Genomic DNA, 20,086 nt, shown 5'->3' on the forward strand with positions numbered 1-20,086 from the left:
CTCTGGGAGCAGAGGAGTGAACAAGATAGAAGAAAACCACTTGTCTTCACAGTTTACCTTCCTAGTTCGTGGTTGGTGATATGATAGGGGTAAAAATAATGGCTTCTGTGATAGACCTGAAGAGGGAGAAATGAATTTCTTCAAACATAATCAGAGGAAGCTTTAAGGGAAAAGTGGAAATTTTTCTGGGTTTTAAGTGATGGGTCAGAATTCAATGGGAAGAACTGGGAAGAAAGAGCACCCCAACACATATGTATTGGAATGACAGGTTTGGGTTTAGTCTTACGTATCTATTGTTTTGCATGGTAGCACTTGAGCTTCTACATTTAGGGTTCCCATTTGCTTGACATTTTGGGAAATTGATTCTTTTTGGGGAAATGGCTTCTTTATTTGCAAAATAAAGTTGCTTATTTGTCTTAGAAATCAATTTCTGCTAATCTTCTAATTTTTTCCCCCCAATTTGTTTACTTGAAGTAGAAATCAGGATTTTAATGGATGATTTTTACCTAAATATTTGGACTTTTTAAATATAGGTTCCAAAGTTTTTTTCTTTGTTTTACTTTTTTCTCATGTGTGTATGTTAAAACTATTATTTGATTCTGTGTCACTGTGTGCTTAGAGCAGAGGTTGTCAATCTTGGCTGCATGATATAGTCATGTGGAAAGCTTAAACATGCTAATACTTGGGCCCCACCGGGGTCTATGGTGTGGCCTGGGTTCCAGGATTTTCAGAAGTTCCTCAGATGGTTCTGCTTTGCAGCCAAGCTTAAGGTATTTCGGAGGTAACTGAAACATGCTGCGTGCTTCTCAAAAGTAGGTAACCATACCTCGTTTGAGTGGTGTGATCAGTCTGTCATCTCATGTCTCTTGCTAAGAATAAAGTGAAATGGGGGCGCCTGGGTAGCACAGTCGTTAAGCGTCTGCCTTTGGTTCAGGGCGTGATCCCGGCATTCTGGGATCGAGTCCCACATCGGGCTCCTCCGCTGGGAGCCTGCTTCTTCCTCTCCCACTCCCCCTGCTTGTGTTCCCTCTCTCGCTGGCTGTCTCTATCTCTGTCAAATAAATAAATAAATAAAATCTTAAAAAAAAAAAAAAAGAATAAAGTGAAATGATAAGAATTGAGATAGTAGAATGGAAGTTCTTGAAGTTTATTAAAGCACTCTTATCGTTATTCACCAAAACGTAAGTGCAATTAAATAAGGCATATATATGGATAGACTAAATTTAAGGCCTTTAAATCCTGTGTGGTGGGGGAAGAGATTAACAGTTATTGTTTTGAGCTTTATACTAATCAGAGTAGTTTGGCTCATTATTTAAGTCAGAAATTAACAAATCTGTTTTTAGAGCCTGTAACAATGACTCACTTATTGTCAGTATAGTTAGGCAGACATTGTCTCACACTCTTGTTGACTTTGTCACCTACTTTCAATGTAATACGTACTCTGTTACCATAAGAGGATCTTTGTTTACTCCAGTAACAAGATGTTGGACAAGGACTTGTAAACCCAAATAGTTACCTCCCTGAGGTATCAGAGAGCTTCCAGAAAGAAATCACACTGAACTTTAGACCATTCCCTTATTTTATTCTGAAAAGTAATCCAGTCTATTTCCAGCTTGCAACTGGGAGCTGAGATCGGGCTAGGGATGTTTACTGTGATTTCTCTGTTTGGTTTGAAGTATTGTGATTTCCCACAATATGCCCATATCTTGCAGCTTGTACTACAATTGGGTTGCTTTTTTTTTTTTTTTTTTACATCTATATAGCATATTAGCACAGTGTCTGAAAATAGTGAGGCTTTGTTAATAGTATAGACAATTTGACAGAATGGGGTTCAAAATCTAGTTAGGCTTTCTATTTATAAATTGTTACCTTGATTTCTTTAACTTATTTAGCCTTAATTTCCATATCTGGAAAATTGCAGAAATGATATCTAAATTCCAGGTTTGTTAATGAGGTAAGATATTTTAGATTCTTAAGAGTGCCTGCCCACAGTTGGTCTGTAATAAATAATAGTTTCCTAGCTTTCAGATTGAATTATTCTAGATAATTATTCTAGTAAAAATGGTACCTGAAACAAACTAAGTTCTAAATTTTCTTCAATAATGAATCTTATTATTAATAATGACTATTGGATGTGATGTATATAAGAGTCCATTTTATGTAGCTGAATTTCTGATAAAACTAATAACTCCTGATAAAGGTGTTATACCATACCTTTGTTTATCGTGATAAGTTTTATAATTTTTCATTGTATTTAGAGATGTTTTACAAGAACTCAAAGATTTTTACATTATGAAGGGATACATTATGAAGGGAGAAATTAGAGAATTGATAGTCTAGACTGGGCAGTATAGTATAGTCAGGGCATGAATAGCTAGGTATCATACATACACAGTGAAAACACAGGTTTAATATAGGCCATGCTGAGGTGTAGCCAAATCAAATTAGTTCATTAAAAAATGTTTATTGCATTCCTCTGAGTGCCCCAAAAAGCTCATTGTAATAACGACTCCTCTCGTTTTCTGCCTTTCAGAATTGTTTTCATTTTTTAAGGCACAATTCAAATGTGGTCTACTTTATGAAGTCGTCACCTTCCTCCCCGCCAACCACTGCCCCCCTCCTTAACGAGAAGTCCCTTTTCTCTGTGTTCTGTTGGTATGTGATCTCTGTCCTGGCACGTACTTCACTGTTTCGTATGAAAAGTAATACTGCACCTTGGTTTCAGACATTGGGTTGAAGGTTGTGTGGAGTCCTAGTTAAGGGCACTAACTTTGACATCAGGGAGATGTTAATTTTAATTTGTCACTTTTTCTGTAAAGATTTGTCCTTTCTGAGATCAGTTTACTTAACAGTAAGACAGGAATAAAAGGTTCTACCTCACGGTTTTGTTGAAAGATTAAGTGGCTTAAGTGGCTACGGTAGGAAGTGTTCAATAGATGGTAGTGAATATGGTTATTGTTATTGTTCGTGTATGGCATGTTATTTATTGTGTGTAAATATGATATGTGACTTAAATATGATATGTGACTTAAATAAAACCTCCTCTTCTAGACTATGCACTTTTTAGGGCAGGGAACTATCACTTGGCATTTTGCATAAGGTTTAATAAATTAACAACTATTTGTTGATTGAATACATTAACTTTCACCTTCACTGGACTTTTAAAAAGAAGTGAAACATTTCCTAAAAGTTGTCTTCTAAATGACTTTGTTTTAAAATCCCTACAGGTGCTTTCTCATCCCGTAACTTCAGTGTCCTGAAATCCGAGGATTCCACCAAGATAATATGATAGGAACTTCCAGTGATTTGGAGCCACATCCTACTTAGACTAATGCAAGCCTTCCAGATTTCCTGAGAGCGTGGTACGACAGCACACAGTGTAATAGGCACAGGAAATAATGCCATCTTTGCCTCAAGAAAGAGGTAAGCAGGTTGATGTAATCATATTATTATTGGTCATCACTGAGAATTTTTTCCTTTTTTTTTTTATTTTATTTATTTGACAGAGAGAGAGACAGCCAGTGAGAGAGGGAACACAAGCAGGGGGAGTGGGAGAGGAAGAAGCAGGCTCATAGCAGAGCAGGGAGCCTGATGTGGGGATCGATCCCAGGACCCTGGGATCACGCCCTGAGCCGAAGGCAGACGCTTAACAACTGAGCCACCCAGGCGCCCCTGAGAATTTTTTCTGAGAATTAAAAATTGACTCTTAAAGAGCCAGAATTTATAGTTTTACCTTTTCTTTTCTTTCTTTCTTTCTTTCTTTTTTTTTTTTTTTTTTTTTTTTGGTGGTGGTGGTAGGGCATCTGTCTTCTCTACTATGGAATTTTTGTTATTTTAGTGATATTTGATTGGTTTCCATTTCTTTTAAAGTTATTCAGGGACCCTCTCCCTTGGATCTGAATACAGAGTTGCCTTATCAAAGCACAATGAAAAGGAAGGTCAGAAAGAAGAAAAAGAAGGGAACCATTACAGCAAATGTTGCCGGGACAAAGTTTGAAATTGGTAGGTCTCCTCAGAAGCATGAGATTTTCATCACTGTTGGAAAGACTGGTTTGATGTTGAAAACAATGTAGAAATTCAGAGAGATAACTTTTGTGTAATTGATTTTTAAATGCCTTCTATAAAATGTTCTTTTTTATGGGATATTTAACATGTTAATAAACAAAAAGAACATCAGTGTAAACTAAAAGCTTTAGCTATTAATGGGATGGTATTATATATTGATTAATACCTAGTTTTTAAATCAAGTGTGAAGTAAACATTAAACAGATTAAAATGTTGGATGTAAAATTTAAAAAGTACAAAATTTGAGATTTTTATTAAACAATGACTGACTTCAAGAGTAGAGTAAAAACACGTTTTTCTCTGTGTTTAAAAAAAATTGTTTTGATGATGCTGTTGCTTTTTACTAATGAAATTCCAGTTCTTATGTATAAGCAGTATCTGTGGTATAGAGAATAGTTAAGAATGATTGTTTTAAATTAAGATACACTTGCCCAACATTGCAGAACTCTTAACAAATACCAGAAGTACTCAACTAATCTTCCTCTTAGCCATTTTGCATTAAGAGAGTTAAGGAAAATCATAGTATGTTAATTATTCTTACCCTATTCATCTTTGAGAGTCTCATTTCCATTTACAGTAATTCACCAAAGTTCTTGAGCAATCAGTGGAATGCTTCATTGGAATTGAGTTGCCCTGATACCCTGTTCCAGCAAGTGGTCCTCAGAGGCGGGGACTTGAAACAAGTTAGCATGGGAGGGAGAGATGTGGAAGAGTCAGGGTTTATTTGCAGCATGTTTTCTAGAAACAAGAGTAAGGTGACCATTTTTAAAGTGATTGATGGGTGGTGTTAACTTATCCTCTTGCTTACTTTTAAGGTTCTGGTGGGGTTCATAGGGAACCTTGATCTACAGGAGAGTGTGTCAGTTCACTTCACTCTCACTTTCCCAGGAAGTTTTCCCAGGGCTGAAGTTGCCTTAGTATTCTTTATACTGATTCCTGCCTCCTTGCTGAGCCCAAGCCTCGGTGTTTAACAGAATTCCTGGCTCAGTCCTTGGGTCAGGGACTGTTGGGAGAATACAGAGCTAAGTACAGGGAAGGAAAAGAGAGAATTGGCCATGTATCAAGGAGAAAGTGCTACCTCACTTTTTCCTTATGTGAGCTAGTGATATGCAACAGCTTACTTCTTATAATTTAATTACTGCTTTTTGACAATTTGATTTATATAATGGAAATACACTTAAGCCGTAGTCATCACACCTGTGTTTTTGCCCTGGTGTTGCCTCTTTCCTCATGTACAATACTTTGCTATAGTTTTCATAGTAATATTATTATAACCACTGACCAAACATTTCCACATGCATTACCTCATTTAATCTTCCAAATAACCCTGTAAAATAGGCTGCATTACTCCCTTCCTCCCTTTTTCCTGCCTTTCCTCACTCTACTAGTGAATTTGAAGTGGCTAATAGCCATAAGAAAATAAACATGGAAAAATAAAGATAGTAAAATAAGATGAATCTTGTGGCTGGTAAGGATACAAAATACATACCATGAGACCCTCTGTGGTTAGAAATGGACATGGGTTTCACTCAGAGCTTCCTAGCAACCAAAGCAAATATTAAAACATAATCAGTTATAGAACATAGTGCCCAGAAGATAAAATCATACTGGTTATTCAAAGAACATAAGACTTCTGTATTCCTGAATCTTGATTATAGTTCCTAAGAAGACATGTTGCAGAATAATGAAGTGCGTTCTCTCAGTAGTTCTGTAATTATTACATTATGAAATTCCACATTAATTTTTATATATCTCTTATAGAAAAGTTGAAGAAACAAGTCCAGTGGGAGTTAGCAAGTTATCCAAGTTCACACAGATGGCAAAAGTGGAACTTGAACCTGAATTCATTTGTTTCAAATTCAGTTTTCCTTTTTCTAGATCATATTGCCTAAATAAAATGTGAATTGAAATTTAAAATGAGAAACACAAATATATCTTCTGTATCTAAAATTCAGAGAGTTGCATGGATTCCTGTTTTTATAACTCCGGAACATCCTCTGAAAAGTTCTGTGGGTCAAGGCAAAAGATCTTAGGACAAAGTGTGAGGAACGTATTTTTGGTAATTTTTATTAAATGGGGACAAGGAAGATCAGAGAAGGGGGTATGTAAGTATGCAAAGGGAAACTTGAGGAAATGGTTCATATGGTTATCTCTGTTTTACCAATAGGGCTTTTGGTTTGGTAGAAATTCAGTATGGAGGCAATTATTTCACCCCCTTTTTAAAAGAGAGGTCCTAACAGATCAGCATTTAAAGGTGTGGACTTAGTCTTTAGCTGTCACCAACTTTCTATTTGGAACTGTCTCGTTAAAGGGATTTCTTTTCTGTGCAGCAGAGGATGGTATCCTTAAAAGATTCCAGTTGATTTCTAAAATTTCATTTCAAAGAAGAATTTGATTAAATAGCTTACCTGAGAAAAGTGACATTTTAAGACCTGGCATTGTATTTTTCTTTGAAGTTCAACTTAGTCAGCTCTCCAAGCTTGGAATTTCATAATAAAAGAGATTTATATATGACTGACCTTACAGATTTGGTTTTGTGAATCTAAGGAAAGAATGGATCTTTTCCACTGTTGTTATGTAACCTGAATGTTCCCAGCCTCACGGGCGCATGTGTACATTCATAACCACATTTTAGTAGCTCGTTATACTCCCTCCTTCTGTAACTGCCACCAATTCCATTTCTCTTTTTAAGTTCTTCTCAGTTATTTCTGAGCAGCCCCAGCCAGTGTCTCTCCTGTACTCAGGAACAGGTCTGCTCTCAAGCTGCTATTCTGGCCTCATTATTTTTTTCTGCTAAGAGTGAGTTAAAGCAGTCTCCCAGTCTGTGTGGCTATGGCCCTTGTCCTTCCTCTGAGCCCTAGGTGGCAAGACAGGTCACGAGGCCTCACGTCACCAAAGCTGCATGGTGGTCTGGGGCAGACAAGAGAACAGCCCTTCCCCCAACTCTTGCTTTTTTTTTTTTTTAAAGATTTTATTTATTTATTTATTTGACAGAGAGAGACAGCCAGCAGAGAGGGAACACAAGCAGGGGGAGTGGGAGAGGAAGAAGCAGGCTCATAACGGAGGAGCCTGATGTGGGGCTCGATCCCATAACGCCGGGATGACGCCCTGAGCCGAAGGCAGACACTTAACCGCTGTGCCATCCCGGCGCCCCACCCAACTCTTGCTTTGAACATTGTCACCTGAACCTTCAGAACAGCCCCAAGTTTTCCCAAGCCTCTCATGGAAAAGGGCAACTTCAGCTCAGCATTCCTCCCCCGCCCCAGCATCATCCACTTCCAATCACTGTTCTCTTCTTTTATGTCTGTGTTCTAGGAACCACTGGATAAAATGTCCTTTCTTTCTCCTCAGCCAAAAAACAATCAAGAGTCTCTAGGACTTGAGACTGACAGGTGTCTGCTCATCAGTTTTATAATTTGCCACATAAATTCAGACAATTGATCCCCTTTTATCATTTCTCCTCATACATAGGGTATACAGTAAAAGGAAAACATTTAAAAATAAAACACTGAAGTTCTGGTATATAGTTACACTTTTCAATTAAGACTTTGAATTCTGTTGGAACCCAAAATTTATCCTAAATATTTTGTTTCTTTATTCTAAACTTGAAATTCATTGGAAGAAAAATGTTACTATGTTAATTGTGATATCCAAATCAGAGAGGGGCATATAAATAGTTTGTACTGAAAATCAAGATTTCCTCTGAGCATACATTTTTTCAATAGGATTAAAGGGTTAGGAACAGGTAGGAGGGCCAGTTTCCAGATCTCTACTGTGACCTCTGCTTCATTATTTCATATCCTGAGTCAACACAGCTGACTTGTTTTTTTTTTTTTAAGATTTTATTTATTTATTCAACAGAGATAGAGACAGCCAGCGAGAGAGGGAACACAAGCAGGGGGAGTGGGAGAGGAAGAAGCAGGCTCATAGCAGAAGAGCCTGATGTGGGGCTTGATTCCATCACGCCGGGATCACGCCCTGAGCCGAAGGCAGACGCTTAACTGCTGTGCCACCCGGGGGCGCCTCAGCTGACTTGGTTTTAATTGCTAAAAATAATTTGAACTGGGGAGGTGGAAAGTATAGGATAGGTCTAATGATCAGGAACTATTTTTACCTTTTCCCTTTTAGCCCAAGGTCACAAAAAAAGCCCTGAAGTACATTTTCCTGAGTAGAGGTGTTGTCTCAGCTGTGTGTCTGTTTTCACTGTGACGTGAGTAATCACTGAACTCTTTAGCAGCGTGCGTACCTGCTAAATCTCAGAGGGTTGAAACCAAGAATTTTGAGTTCTCGGTTACTGGGAGTCTAATTTGGCCCTAGATAAATTGTCGTAACTAAAAATAGGAATAGGCTATCACTAATGGATATTTTGCAGATGAAATACTATGAGATAAAATTTACATATATCAGAAACGTTTCCACAACGAGTATGTTTCAGTAGTATTTTGATTTTCATTTAACTTATCATTTACTTGCAGTTCGTTTAGTAATAGATGAAATGGGATTTATGAAAACTCCAGATGAGGATGAAACAAGTAACCTTATATGGTGTGATTCTGCGGTTCAGGAATTAATCGTGACCGATTACTGGTTTTAGGAGAGTTATGTGAATTCCATTATAATTTTATTTAGATAGGGTTCTTAATGTGTGGATGTATTAAATTTCAGTTCTAACTTACCTAAATAGCCTATTTTGTTGCTGTCCAGTTGTACTGACTCTTTGCATAAAAGAATTCCTTCCAATCTAACTTTTAACCTCTTTCCATCTTTAAGGAAGAATTAATAGGAGAAAACTCTTCCTACACTTTGCATTATGCTTAAAGACAAGTGACATGGAATAGATTGCACAGAGAGATCAGGAAGTGGAAATAACTTGTAATGTCTGCTATGTGTAATCTGGCTTCATTCTTTTATTTTTAGAATGTCAAACATATTAAAAATAGACATCAAACTAAAAAGCCAAATACACACAATTTTTGACAATCGACATTTTGTACAGTTTGTCAGAATGGAGTGTAATACAAAATGGATTATAGGAAATAAGGCCATTCTCGCCAATATTTCTACAATGCTTATCTGCATGAATATAGTAACTTTAGAATATTAGAAATAATTTGGACATTGAATTACCAGTTATTCAACACAGAAAATTGTAACTTTAATATCTGTGTAAACACTGTTTTCTGATTTCTTAAAAAATCTGCAATTTTATTCTTGCTTATTGCAGATTCTTTACTTCTATAAAGTCATTATAGTTCATTTCATTTTAAATGTTTTACATTAGTAGTCAGTTTTTTGAAAACATTAAACTCAGAGATGGATGTAACTCTCTTGTAATATAAATGAATATATTCATGAAGTCCATGAGAATATTAACGTTTACCTTTTTATTTTGCAGAGGATCAACCATTTTCCAGGAATGGGAGAGATCTGTAGAAAGGATTTCTTAGCAAGAAATATGACCAAGTAATCTTCATTTTCTTGTAATAGAGAAGACCTTTTCGAAGTTTGTTTTGAATATTATAGTGCATCTTTCGCCAGATTACATTGATTTGAAATAATATTTTGATGGAAGAGATAGAATTTTAGAGCTAACAGGTCTTAGAAATTTCCTGATTCTTCCTTCATTTTGCAGAGAAGGTAACTGAGAATCAGAGAAATGAGTATCTTGCACAAGTCAAGTAAACAGTCAGTAGCAAAGCTGGAGCAGAATCCTGGTCTCCAGAATCTCAGGCTTCTTTTTACTGCAGTTTAGCAACATAACACACTGAGTGTGTATGTGTGTGTTCATATCTGGTTATTGAGCGTCCGTTTGTTAGTGAACATCTAATGTGTGCCAGGCACTATAGTAGGTACATTTATGCACACACACACACGCACACACATAGACACATGTGTACGTCCCTACCGAGGGATATACATGTATATATATTTACCTCTGAGACCACTATTTGGAGTAACAGTCTGCTTTTATGGGAAAAACTGTTCACAGGTTCTCAGATGTTATACCAAATGAACTGCAGAATTTTTATGCAAGTTATGTTTCTGTGGATTAGGTTTTTTTTTTTAATTTAAGAAGTTGAGTAATAATTTGAGAAAATTTTTAAAAAAGAAAACTCAAACAGAGAAAGGTTAGTAAACTTGGTGTGTAACTAAATATTTATATGCATCATGTGAAAGTTTATACACTCACTCAACAAATATTTTTTGTGTGTCTACTGTAGACTAGAGACTGCTAACAAGTAAACAAGATGAGTAAGGCCTAGTTCCTGCCTAGAACTCGAATTTTAGTAAGGGAGAAAGAGTGATACATATAATACAGTTTCATGGTACCCCATTAGGGGAGAGTCAGTGTATGGCAGTGACGAGGCCTGGATGGTTTTCTGGAGAATTCAAATGCACAATGGATATTGAAAAGTGTGTAGGAGTTCACCCTTTGAGAAGAAGGCAAGGATACTGTAGGCAAAGACAACAGTGGGAGAAACTATGTGGAGACTTAAACCAACATGATATGTTTGGGGGAACTTCAAAGCAGTTTCTGGGGTTTTATAGGGTGTCAGGAGGCTCAGTGTGAGATGCCGCTGCAGCCAAATGCAAAGGCCAGGCTGCATAGCCATGTTACTGTTTTATTCGATCATTTAATCATTGATTCTTTAATCTCTTTAACTATTCAGCAAATATTTCTGTTTATCCTGAGAGAAATAAGAACTTTTTTAATGGGTTTAAGCAGAGAAATGGTATGTTTTAGATACTCTTGATAGGTCTGTAAATAATGGATTCAAAGAAGGTAGGAAGGAAGGAGGAAGCCCTGAAGGAGGTGATTGTCAACATCTGATAAACCAAAGGAGAGATAGTGGGAATGGGGAAGGGAAAATACACCTGGAAAATAGGGGTGAGATAGAATTGACAGGACTGGAAAGCTGCCGCCCTGTGAGAATCAAAGGGGAGGAGGAGAGCAGCGTCCAAGATGACTGCTACGTTTCTGGTTTAGGAGATCGTGTAGGTGGGGCGATTATAGGAAGAACAGACTTCGGAGGAAAGCAAATTCCCTCTGAAAAGTTTTGGACATGTGTTCATTGAAGTCATTTACTTTCATCTAACACATATTTATTAAATATGCTGGGCAGCGTGCTGACCTTAGGGCACATGAGGTAATCAAAGTCAGACTTGTGGCTTTTACAACTTTGGGTTGCAACTGTGATAAGTGTGGTGAAGTAGAGGTACATAGTTGTGAATCAGTGCACGGTGAAGGACTTCTAGCTGAGGGACGCATTGGAGAGTTCCCGGAGGATATGCTGTGGGAGCCTAAACAGGAATGCTGAGTAGGAGTTTATTGGTGAAAGTGGTAGAGAACAGCTTTTTGGGCAGGAAGAATAGTATGGTCTGAGGTCACATGGTGGCAGAAAGCAGGAATAGTCAGGATACTGAATTAAGGCCGAGTGTAGCTAGAGTGCAGAGACATTGATGGGGATGGGAGAGAGTAGCTGAAGGGTGATGGGTAAGAGTATAGTCCTTATCCTAAATTCCACAGGAGAGGAGGGGTTGGGTGGAGTTGGTAAAATGACCAGATTTGCATTTTGAAAATATCATTCTGCCTGCTCTGCAGAGAACAGAAGTCTGTATGTTGGGAGAGGCAAGAGGGTTAAATGTAGACCCATCAGAAGCTATTACAAATAGGCAATTTCTCTTTTTTATAGAATCCTTGGAATCTTTCTTAAGGAAAAAAGAACCTTCTATTAAATGGAAAGTTATGCCCTATTTATATAAAAATAGAATTAACGAAATTACATGTTTAATATCATTTAGTAAATCCATGACAGTTATGAGCAGAAATAATTCCATATTTCCAAATTCCTAAGTAAGACCGCATGTCTATTTTGAAGCTATTCATTTTTACATCAAATGATTTGTGCTAGATTGCTAAATGGAATAAAGTATTTCTCTTGAATATATGTGTGCTTGGATTTTTTCCAAATATATATGTTAAAGAATGGTATCATTCATAAATACTCTACACGGTTGGTTTAAAATATATTATTTTAATTAAAACTTTAAATTGATCTAATTTCATATCATTGTTAAAATATAATAAATACATTTAAAGGTATTGGACACAAAAACAAGGGTATTAGCACTGTTACTGTATTTCCTTTAGCTTTGTTTTTTTGTTTTTAAAGATTTTATTTATTCATTTGACAGAGAGAGACAGCAAGGGAGGCCACACAAGCAAGGGGAGTGGAAGAGGGGGAAGTAGGCTTCCTGCTGATCCCAGGACCCTGGGATCATGACCTGAGGCGAAGGCAGACGCTTAATGGCTGAGCCACCCAGGCACCCCTCCTTTAGCTTTGTGTATATGTGTGTATGTGTGTTTTCCAAACCAGTCAATGTTAGCCTATTTTGTATTGAGATTATTTAGTTTATTGGCTTAATCTGGATTTGACGGATGGAGTTGGTAATTATTTCCCTTCTCGTGGTGGAAATATAACTTTCTTACAGGGACTTCTTGAAAGAGCACTTGAAATATGATAACCATAGGAACCTACAGTTGTGGAAGCCAAGTGGCTTATAATATTTCACACTCTAGTTTTAGAATGTAGGCCCTACCTCTGTGTATCCCATGTACTGTGGTTCCATTTTAGATTTTACCAGTCTCATCTGGGGACAATATCTCCTTATCTGTAAAAGACTTGCATACGTTTATTAAAAGGACCTTTTTTTTTTTTTTAAATAATCAGATTTTCTTTAATAGATAATATTTTAAAATATTTCTTCTAATTTCTTCATTTTTATTGGGAATCAGTATGTACAAAATGGTTACTATTTGGGATTAATCAAAAGTAAACATTTTATACCTAGTTTTATCCTTAAGTTATGTATCAAGTAGGCTTAATTAGTAGCAAATATAAAAATATCAGGACATACAATGTAGCCATAAAACCACATGTATAGGCATATGTAGTTCATGTTAAAACAAAACAAAACAAAATTTCTAGTATACACAGAGGCTTCACATGATTTTCTCAGAAAAGTAGTTAAACTTCAAAAACAATGAAGTAAAAGTGATCAGAACTGCTCCTTATGTGTGCCTCAGAGGGCTCAAAATTATCTTTAAAGAAGCACCATGAATGGCACCTGGAGGTGAACCATTTCCTGCTACCCACTCCATCATCCCAGAGGCAGAGTTAATGACTATTTCCACATGTTACCTTGCCATGTATGTTTTTATTGCACTATCACGTTGTATTTAATAGCCTATATGTAAATTCCTTAGGGTACAGACCATATTAATTTATCTTAATATCCCTAGTGCCTAGCATATAGTATATACTCGAATGATCTATCAATATCTGAATTAGTACATAGGACAGAGAATCTTTTTTTATTTTATTTTATTTTTTTATGTTTTTTTTTTAATTATATTATGTTAGTCACCATACAGTACATCCCTGGTTTTTGATGTAAAGTTTGATGATTCATTAGTTGCGTATAACACCCAGTGCACCATGCAATACGTGCCCTCCTTACTACCCATCACCAGCCTATCCCATTCCCCCACCCCTCTCCCCTCTGAAGCCCTCAGTTTGTTTCTCAGAGTCCATAGTCAGGACAGAGAATCTTGTTTGTTTTTTTTCACTGATGTAGTCCCAGTGTCCAGAATAATGCCTAGCATATAGTAAGTGCTTTATAGACGTTTGTTGAATGAATCAATAAATAAAGAAATGGCGGGAATTTAAATCCTTGTAGTAAATGTCAGTAGCACAGAGAAAGAAAATTTAGAAAAGTTTGAATAGAAATTACTTTTCATGTTATTTCTAATTTACAGAATGATCAAGTCCCGACCTCTGGATTATACCTTTGTTCCTCGAACGTGGATCTTCCCTGCTGAATATACGCAATTCCAGAACTACATGAAAGAATTGAAGAAAAAAAGAAAGCAGAAAACTTTTATAGTAAAACCAGCTAATGGTGCAATGGGTCATGGGTAGGTATTTTTCACCCAGAACATATAAAAGTTTAAAAACAACTGGGGGGAAAGAATAAATATGAGCATTTACTCATAGTTGAATATGAAAAAAATAATAAAATGGTCTCTATTGCTTTTTTGAAACTAAACATTTATTGAGCCATTTCACCCTATCCCACAGGCTTGGGTCATTCAATTTATAAATTAAATCAGTTGAAAGACTTTAATAGGAGACAACAAAATAGAGAAAAAAAAGGTGTTTTCTGATTTTTTCTTAAACATAAGATTTGCATTTATAATGATTTTAGAGTTAGCTTGGAGGCTAAAATTTGGTTGATATGGTAGAGCTAAATTGACTTGGAGAAAAAAAATGGTAATGTAGTTACTCTTTCAATAGCTAGAAATTTAAAGCAAAGTAAGTATCCTCTTTGCTTTAGAAGTAGGTTTTTTTCTTCATGGAGCCATGGTGATTGAATTGAGAATGAGTAAAACAAATTTTAAGCTAAAGTACCACGAACTGGATGTGTTAGCTGAACATAGATTATACAATTTAATAATCTTGTGTCCTTTTGCTTTCTAATGTTCATTTTCTGCAGTGTACTTTTTCAGAGAAAATGTGGGTGTGGCTGCTTTTATTTTTTTATTTTTGAAGATTTTATTTATTTGTCAGAGAGAGGGAGAGGGAGAGAAAGAGAGCACACAAGCAGGGAGAGTGGCAGGCAGAGGGAGAAGCAGGCTCCCTGCTGAGCAAGGAGCCTGATGAGGGAATTGATCTCAGGACCTTCGGACCTGAGCTGAAGGCAGACACTTAACCAACTGAGCCACCCAGGTGTCCCGAGGCTGCTTTTAATAAAAACACATATGTTATTTTAATCTTTTGATTTATCGTTTTATCATTACATATTGTCCTTGTGTCTTATAAGAGTTTTTCTCTTAAAGTCTGTTTTGTCTGATACTAGTATAACCACACCAGTTCTCTTTTGGTTACTTCTGGTGTGGGCTAGCTTTTCTATTTGTTCACTTTCAGCTTATTTGAATCTTTGAATCTAAAGTGAATCTCTTGTAGACAGTGTATGATTGTATAAAAAACAAAAAGTGTGTGAATGTATTAAAAAACCATGTTTTTTTTATAAGACAAACCAAAGGCTTGTCTTAGTTGGAGAGTTAATCCATTTGTAATTATTGATAATGAAAGACTTCAGCCATTTTGCTCTTTGTTTTGTATGGTTTTTTTTTTTTTTTAAGATTTTATTTATTTATTTGACAGAGATAGAGACAGCCAGCGAGAGAGGGAACACAAGCAGGGGGAGTGGGGGAGGAAGAAGCAGGCTCATAGCAGAGGAGCCTGATGTGGGGCTCGATCCCATAAAGGCCAGGATCACGCCCTGAGCTGAAGGCAGACGGCCAACCCCTGTGCCACCCAGGCGCCCCTGTTTTGTATGTTTTAATATAGTTTTCATTCCTCAATTCCTCCTTTTCTACTCTCTTGTATATTAAATATTTTCTTGTGTGCCATTTTAATTTTCTTGTCATTTCTTTTACTATATATTTGTGAGTTTTTTAAAAAAATTATTATTTTTATTATTTTTTTAGGAATAGAATTACTTACATAGAACACCCAGTGCTCATCATAACAAGTGCCATCCTTAATATCCATCACCCATTTAGCTCATTCCCCACCCACCTCCCTCCACCAATCCTCAGTTTGTCCTCTGTTGTTAAGAGTCTCAAGAGTCTCTTATGGTTTGCCTCCCCCTCTCTCCTTCTGTTTTTTTTTTTCCCCTTCCCACACGTTCATCTGTTTTGTTTCCTAAATTCCTCATGTGAGCGAAATCATACGGTATTTGTCTATCCCTGACTGACTTATTTCACTTAGCATAATACACTCTAGCTCCATCCACGTTGTTGCAAATGGCAAGTTTTCATTCTTTTTGATGGTTGAGTGATATTCCATTGCATCTATATACACCCCACATCTTCTTTATCCATTTATCAATCGATGGGCACTTGGGCCCTTTCCATAGTTTGCTACTGTTGATAATGCTGCTATAAACATCAGGGTGCATGTACCCCTTTGAATCTCTATTGGAGTTTTTTTTTTTTTAATGGTTTCTCCAGGATTATAATTAACACCTCAATTTATAACAATCTTGTTTAGATTAATATCAACTTAGTTTCAACAAAAACAAAAACAAAAAAACCCTCACTTTGTTTTTATATTGCTCTGTCTCTCTTTATGTTATTGTTGTTACAAATTACTTTTTCATACATTTTGTCCATCAACATAGATTTATAATTATTGTTTAATGCAGTTGTATTTTAAATAATATAGGAAAAAAGATTAGTTACAAATCTAAACTATATTAATAGTGACTTTCATATCTACTAAATGTAGTCACCTTTACCAGGTGTTTTTTATTTCTTTGTCTGGATTTGAGTTACTGTGTAGTGTCCTTTCATTTCAGTCAGAAAAATTATCTTTATCATTTCTTATAGACCAACTATACTGGCAACAAACTATAAGTTTTTATCTGGGAATATCTTCATTTCTCCTTCAATTTTGAATACTTTTGCCAGATATAGAATTATTGTTTAACAGGTTTTTGTTTTTTTTCTCTTTCTGTCAACACTTCGAATATATCATCTCCCTGCCTTTGTTCTCCATTGTTTCTGATGAGAAATCAGTTATTTATCTTATTGAGAATCCATAGGGTGTGAAAAGTAGCTTTAGTCTTGCTTTCAAGATTCTCTCTGTCTTGACTTTTGACAGTTATAGTATGTCTCAGTGTGGATCTCTTTGAATTTATCCTACTTGGAGTTCATTGAGTTCTTTGGATGTATAGTTAATGTTTTTCATCAAATTGGGAAGTTTTCAGCTATTAATTCTTTCTGTCCCTTTCTCTATCACCTCTCCTTTTGAGATTCCAGTTATGTGTATGTTGGTATTTTTGATGGTATCCCACAGGACCCTAAAGCTCTGTTCATTTTTCTTCATTCTTTTTTCTTTCTGTTCCTCAAGCTAGTCACTCTCAATTGACCTACCTTCAAGTTCATTAATTTTTTTTTCTGACCTCCTAAATCTTCTGTTTAGCCTCTCTAATGAATTTTTTGTTTTAGTTATTGTATTTTTTAACCTCACAATTTCAGTTTGGGTCCCTCCACTCTTCTTTAAAAAAAAATAATAACTTCTATCTCTATTGATATTCTCTATTTGGTGAGATATCATTCTTATGGTTTCCTTCAGTTCTCTCCATATTGAACAGATTTAAAACTCTTTGAACGGATTTAAAACAGTTGATCTAAATAATTGATTGTCTAGTAAGCCCAATGTCTGTCTTTCTACTAATTGGTAACTTTCCTGTGTAGGGGCCATACTTTCTTTTTTCTTTGCATGACTCATATATATATATATATATTTTTGGTTGAAAACCAGACATTTTGAATGTTATAATGTAGCAACTCTGGAAATCAGATTCCCCCCCACCCCCGCAAGGTTTTTTGTTGCTGCTTGTTATGGTTGGTCTTTATTTGTTTAGTGATCTTTCTTAAATAATTTTGTGAAGTCTGTATTTTTTGTTGTGTGTGGCACTGAAGTTCCTGTTTGATGGGTCAGTGCTCAGCTCGTAAGTGGACAAAGATGTCCTCCAACACTTGCAACCAACAAAACAAAACAAAACAAACCAAGAAAACCTCCCCCCAACCCAAACTCCCGGTCCTTGTAGATGGGGTGTATGTGTATGTTGGAACATTCCTTCAACCCTCAACTAGGCATTTTAAAATTTTGCCTTAGTCTTCATTTCCTGCTTGTGCAGAGCCTGATGGTTAGCCAGAGGTAAGAGCTTAGGGTCTTTCAAGTCTTTCCTGAGCCTGCACTGAGCCTTGGGCATGCCCATGGCGTTCTAGATTCCCAGAAATATGTCTGAGCTTTTCAAAGCTTTTATTCCCCAAAGATTTTCATACTTCAGTTTTTCTTTCCAATATTTTTAGTTAGTGTATTGTTTTCTCCAACCTTTATTGGTTGTCATAGGCAGCAGGAGCTAATGCATTTGTCTTTAAATGTTTTCAGCAATGCCTTCCTTCCCTTCCCCGACTCCCCCAGTGGCTGTCTCAACACTAGGAGAGTTCCTAATTAGGCAAGATAAGATCAGTCGTCGAGTTCCTTCAGGGAGCCACCAGGCAGCTAAAACAACTATAACAACAACAATAAAACTACCATAAGAGTATGATCTATTCTCCTCCCTCCAGAACCAGTACTTGTACTGGGAACATGGGCTGTTGTTCAAGGCCATTGATGAGTTGAGGTTGGGGGATGGGACCAGAGTAAGTTAAAATGCCACAAAGCTCTTTTATATAGATTTGGCTTTTTTTTTTTTTTTTTAATTAAGTGTTTCCTGGTTGTTACAGCTTTTGTTCAGTTTCCAGGTTTCCAAAAAAGTTGATTCTGACACTTTTTTGGCTGTTTATTGCTTTTGTGGAAGGGTAGATTTTGGAGTTCCCTCCTCTACCATTTTCTTCTTGAGTATTATCTGTAACTTTGTGAACATCTTCACCCCATATCAAAGTATTCTTTTAATCTTTTTTTTTTTTTAAACTTAGGATTTCTTTGATAAGAAATGGTGACAAACTTCCATCTCAGGATCATTTAATTGTTCAAGAATACATTGAAAAGCCTTTCCTAATGGAAGGTTACAAGTTTGATTTACGAATTTATATTCTGGTAACATCATGTGATCCACTGAAAATATTTCTCTACCATGATGGACTTGTGCGAATGGGAACAGAGAAATACATTCCACCTAATGAGTCCAATTTGGTAAGTGATACCAGACAGAATTTATGGTTTTATTCATTTGTTCAATTTGTACTTTATAAAGCATGCACTGTGTATAAAGCTTATATGAATCAAAGTACTCCTTCTCAGGTTTTTATAGTCAGGAATTGTGTACATAAACAAGACTGCTTCCAATTTGTAGACAGCTTTGTGAAAATTAGAAGAAGAAAAAAAGTTGTCTTTTCCAGCAGGCTAATTAGGAGACGGCACTCCCTTAGGTTGCTGTGAGCACAATGTTGGATTTCGGAGCACATGTGTATGTAGTGGCCTTGTATAGAAATGACAGATACACATGTACATACAGTGGCCCTATATAGAAATGGATATCAAAGCACATGTGTGTATGCTGTGGCCCTGGATAGAAATGATTTATTTAGAAATACAAATAAAAATAATATCTCCTTGAGAAGTACAGACACAGTGTCATGGAGTTGAGTATAGGGATAGTTTGTGTTTAGCTTCTCTTGGAGGAGGTGGTATTTGAGCAAGCTTTATTTAAAAGGTATGGTTTAACATGTAGGATGTGGGAGAGAGTATATGAAACAGAGAAAGTGAGAGTTATCAGAAAGTAGAGTTATTAACTTCTCACTTTGCACAGAAGAAAAGATGGTAAATTTATATTGACCAAATGTAAAGTAGAGACATAAACTGGTAGTTTCAGTGTGCATATTAAAATCTATTAAATGGAGCTTTCTGTAGATATTTTTCCATTAAGATTTCCTTTGTGCAGCCATAACTCACTGATGAAAGTCATAACTGTAGTTTACGGTTTATGAAGGTCAAACTGTAATTTATTATCATAATTTATCCTGAAAGTCACAAACTTTAATTTATTGTCCATACTTAAAAGTTTAGTTAACCTCTACCCTATTTTGGGGCCTACTAATTATAGTAAAAATTATAATTAATTATTATTTCCATTTTGTCAAAAGCCTGGTTATTGTCCTCCTCCAGTGTTATACACATAATTAACTGGACTAAAAGTGGTCATATTTTAAAAATTACATAATGACTGATCATAAATACTGCTATGTTCAATTAATGGAAAATGTTGTAAACCTGGCAAAGGAAGAATAAGGGAACTGTCAAAATTTTCACTGGAAAGGAAGATAAAGGAAAGAATCATCTCTTTAAAGGTCATAAGGTGTGACTATATCCAATCACCAAGTAATATTTGAACTCTGCTGCATTCTAGGCATTGTGCTAGTTTTGGAAAAACAGTGACCAAG

The 20,086-nt window shown here is 36.2% G+C and overlaps 1 protein-coding gene across 1 annotated transcript in view; it reads left to right on the forward strand.

The window, feature by feature from the left end:
• TTLL7 (tubulin tyrosine ligase like 7) overlaps positions 1-20,086 on the forward strand; it is a 140,655-nt gene that overhangs the window by 44,981 nt on the left and 75,588 nt on the right. The window contains exons 2-7 of the mRNA XM_040627103.1: positions 3,228-3,423; positions 3,871-4,002; positions 8,541-8,638; positions 9,431-9,528; positions 13,886-14,044; positions 18,623-18,839. Coding sequence (XP_040483037.1) covers positions 3,399-3,423; positions 3,871-4,002; positions 8,541-8,638; positions 9,431-9,528; positions 13,886-14,044; positions 18,623-18,839 — 729 coding nt within the window. The 5' untranslated portion in view covers positions 3,228-3,398. The remainder of the gene's footprint in view (positions 1-3,227; positions 3,424-3,870; positions 4,003-8,540; positions 8,639-9,430; positions 9,529-13,885; positions 14,045-18,622; positions 18,840-20,086) is intronic.

The sequence above is a fragment of the Ursus maritimus genome, unplaced genomic scaffold (genome assembly GCF_017311325.1).
Source record: "Ursus maritimus isolate PB19 unplaced genomic scaffold, ASM1731132v1 scaffold_12, whole genome shotgun sequence".
NCBI classification, from domain to species: Eukaryota; Metazoa; Chordata; class Mammalia; order Carnivora; family Ursidae; genus Ursus; species Ursus maritimus.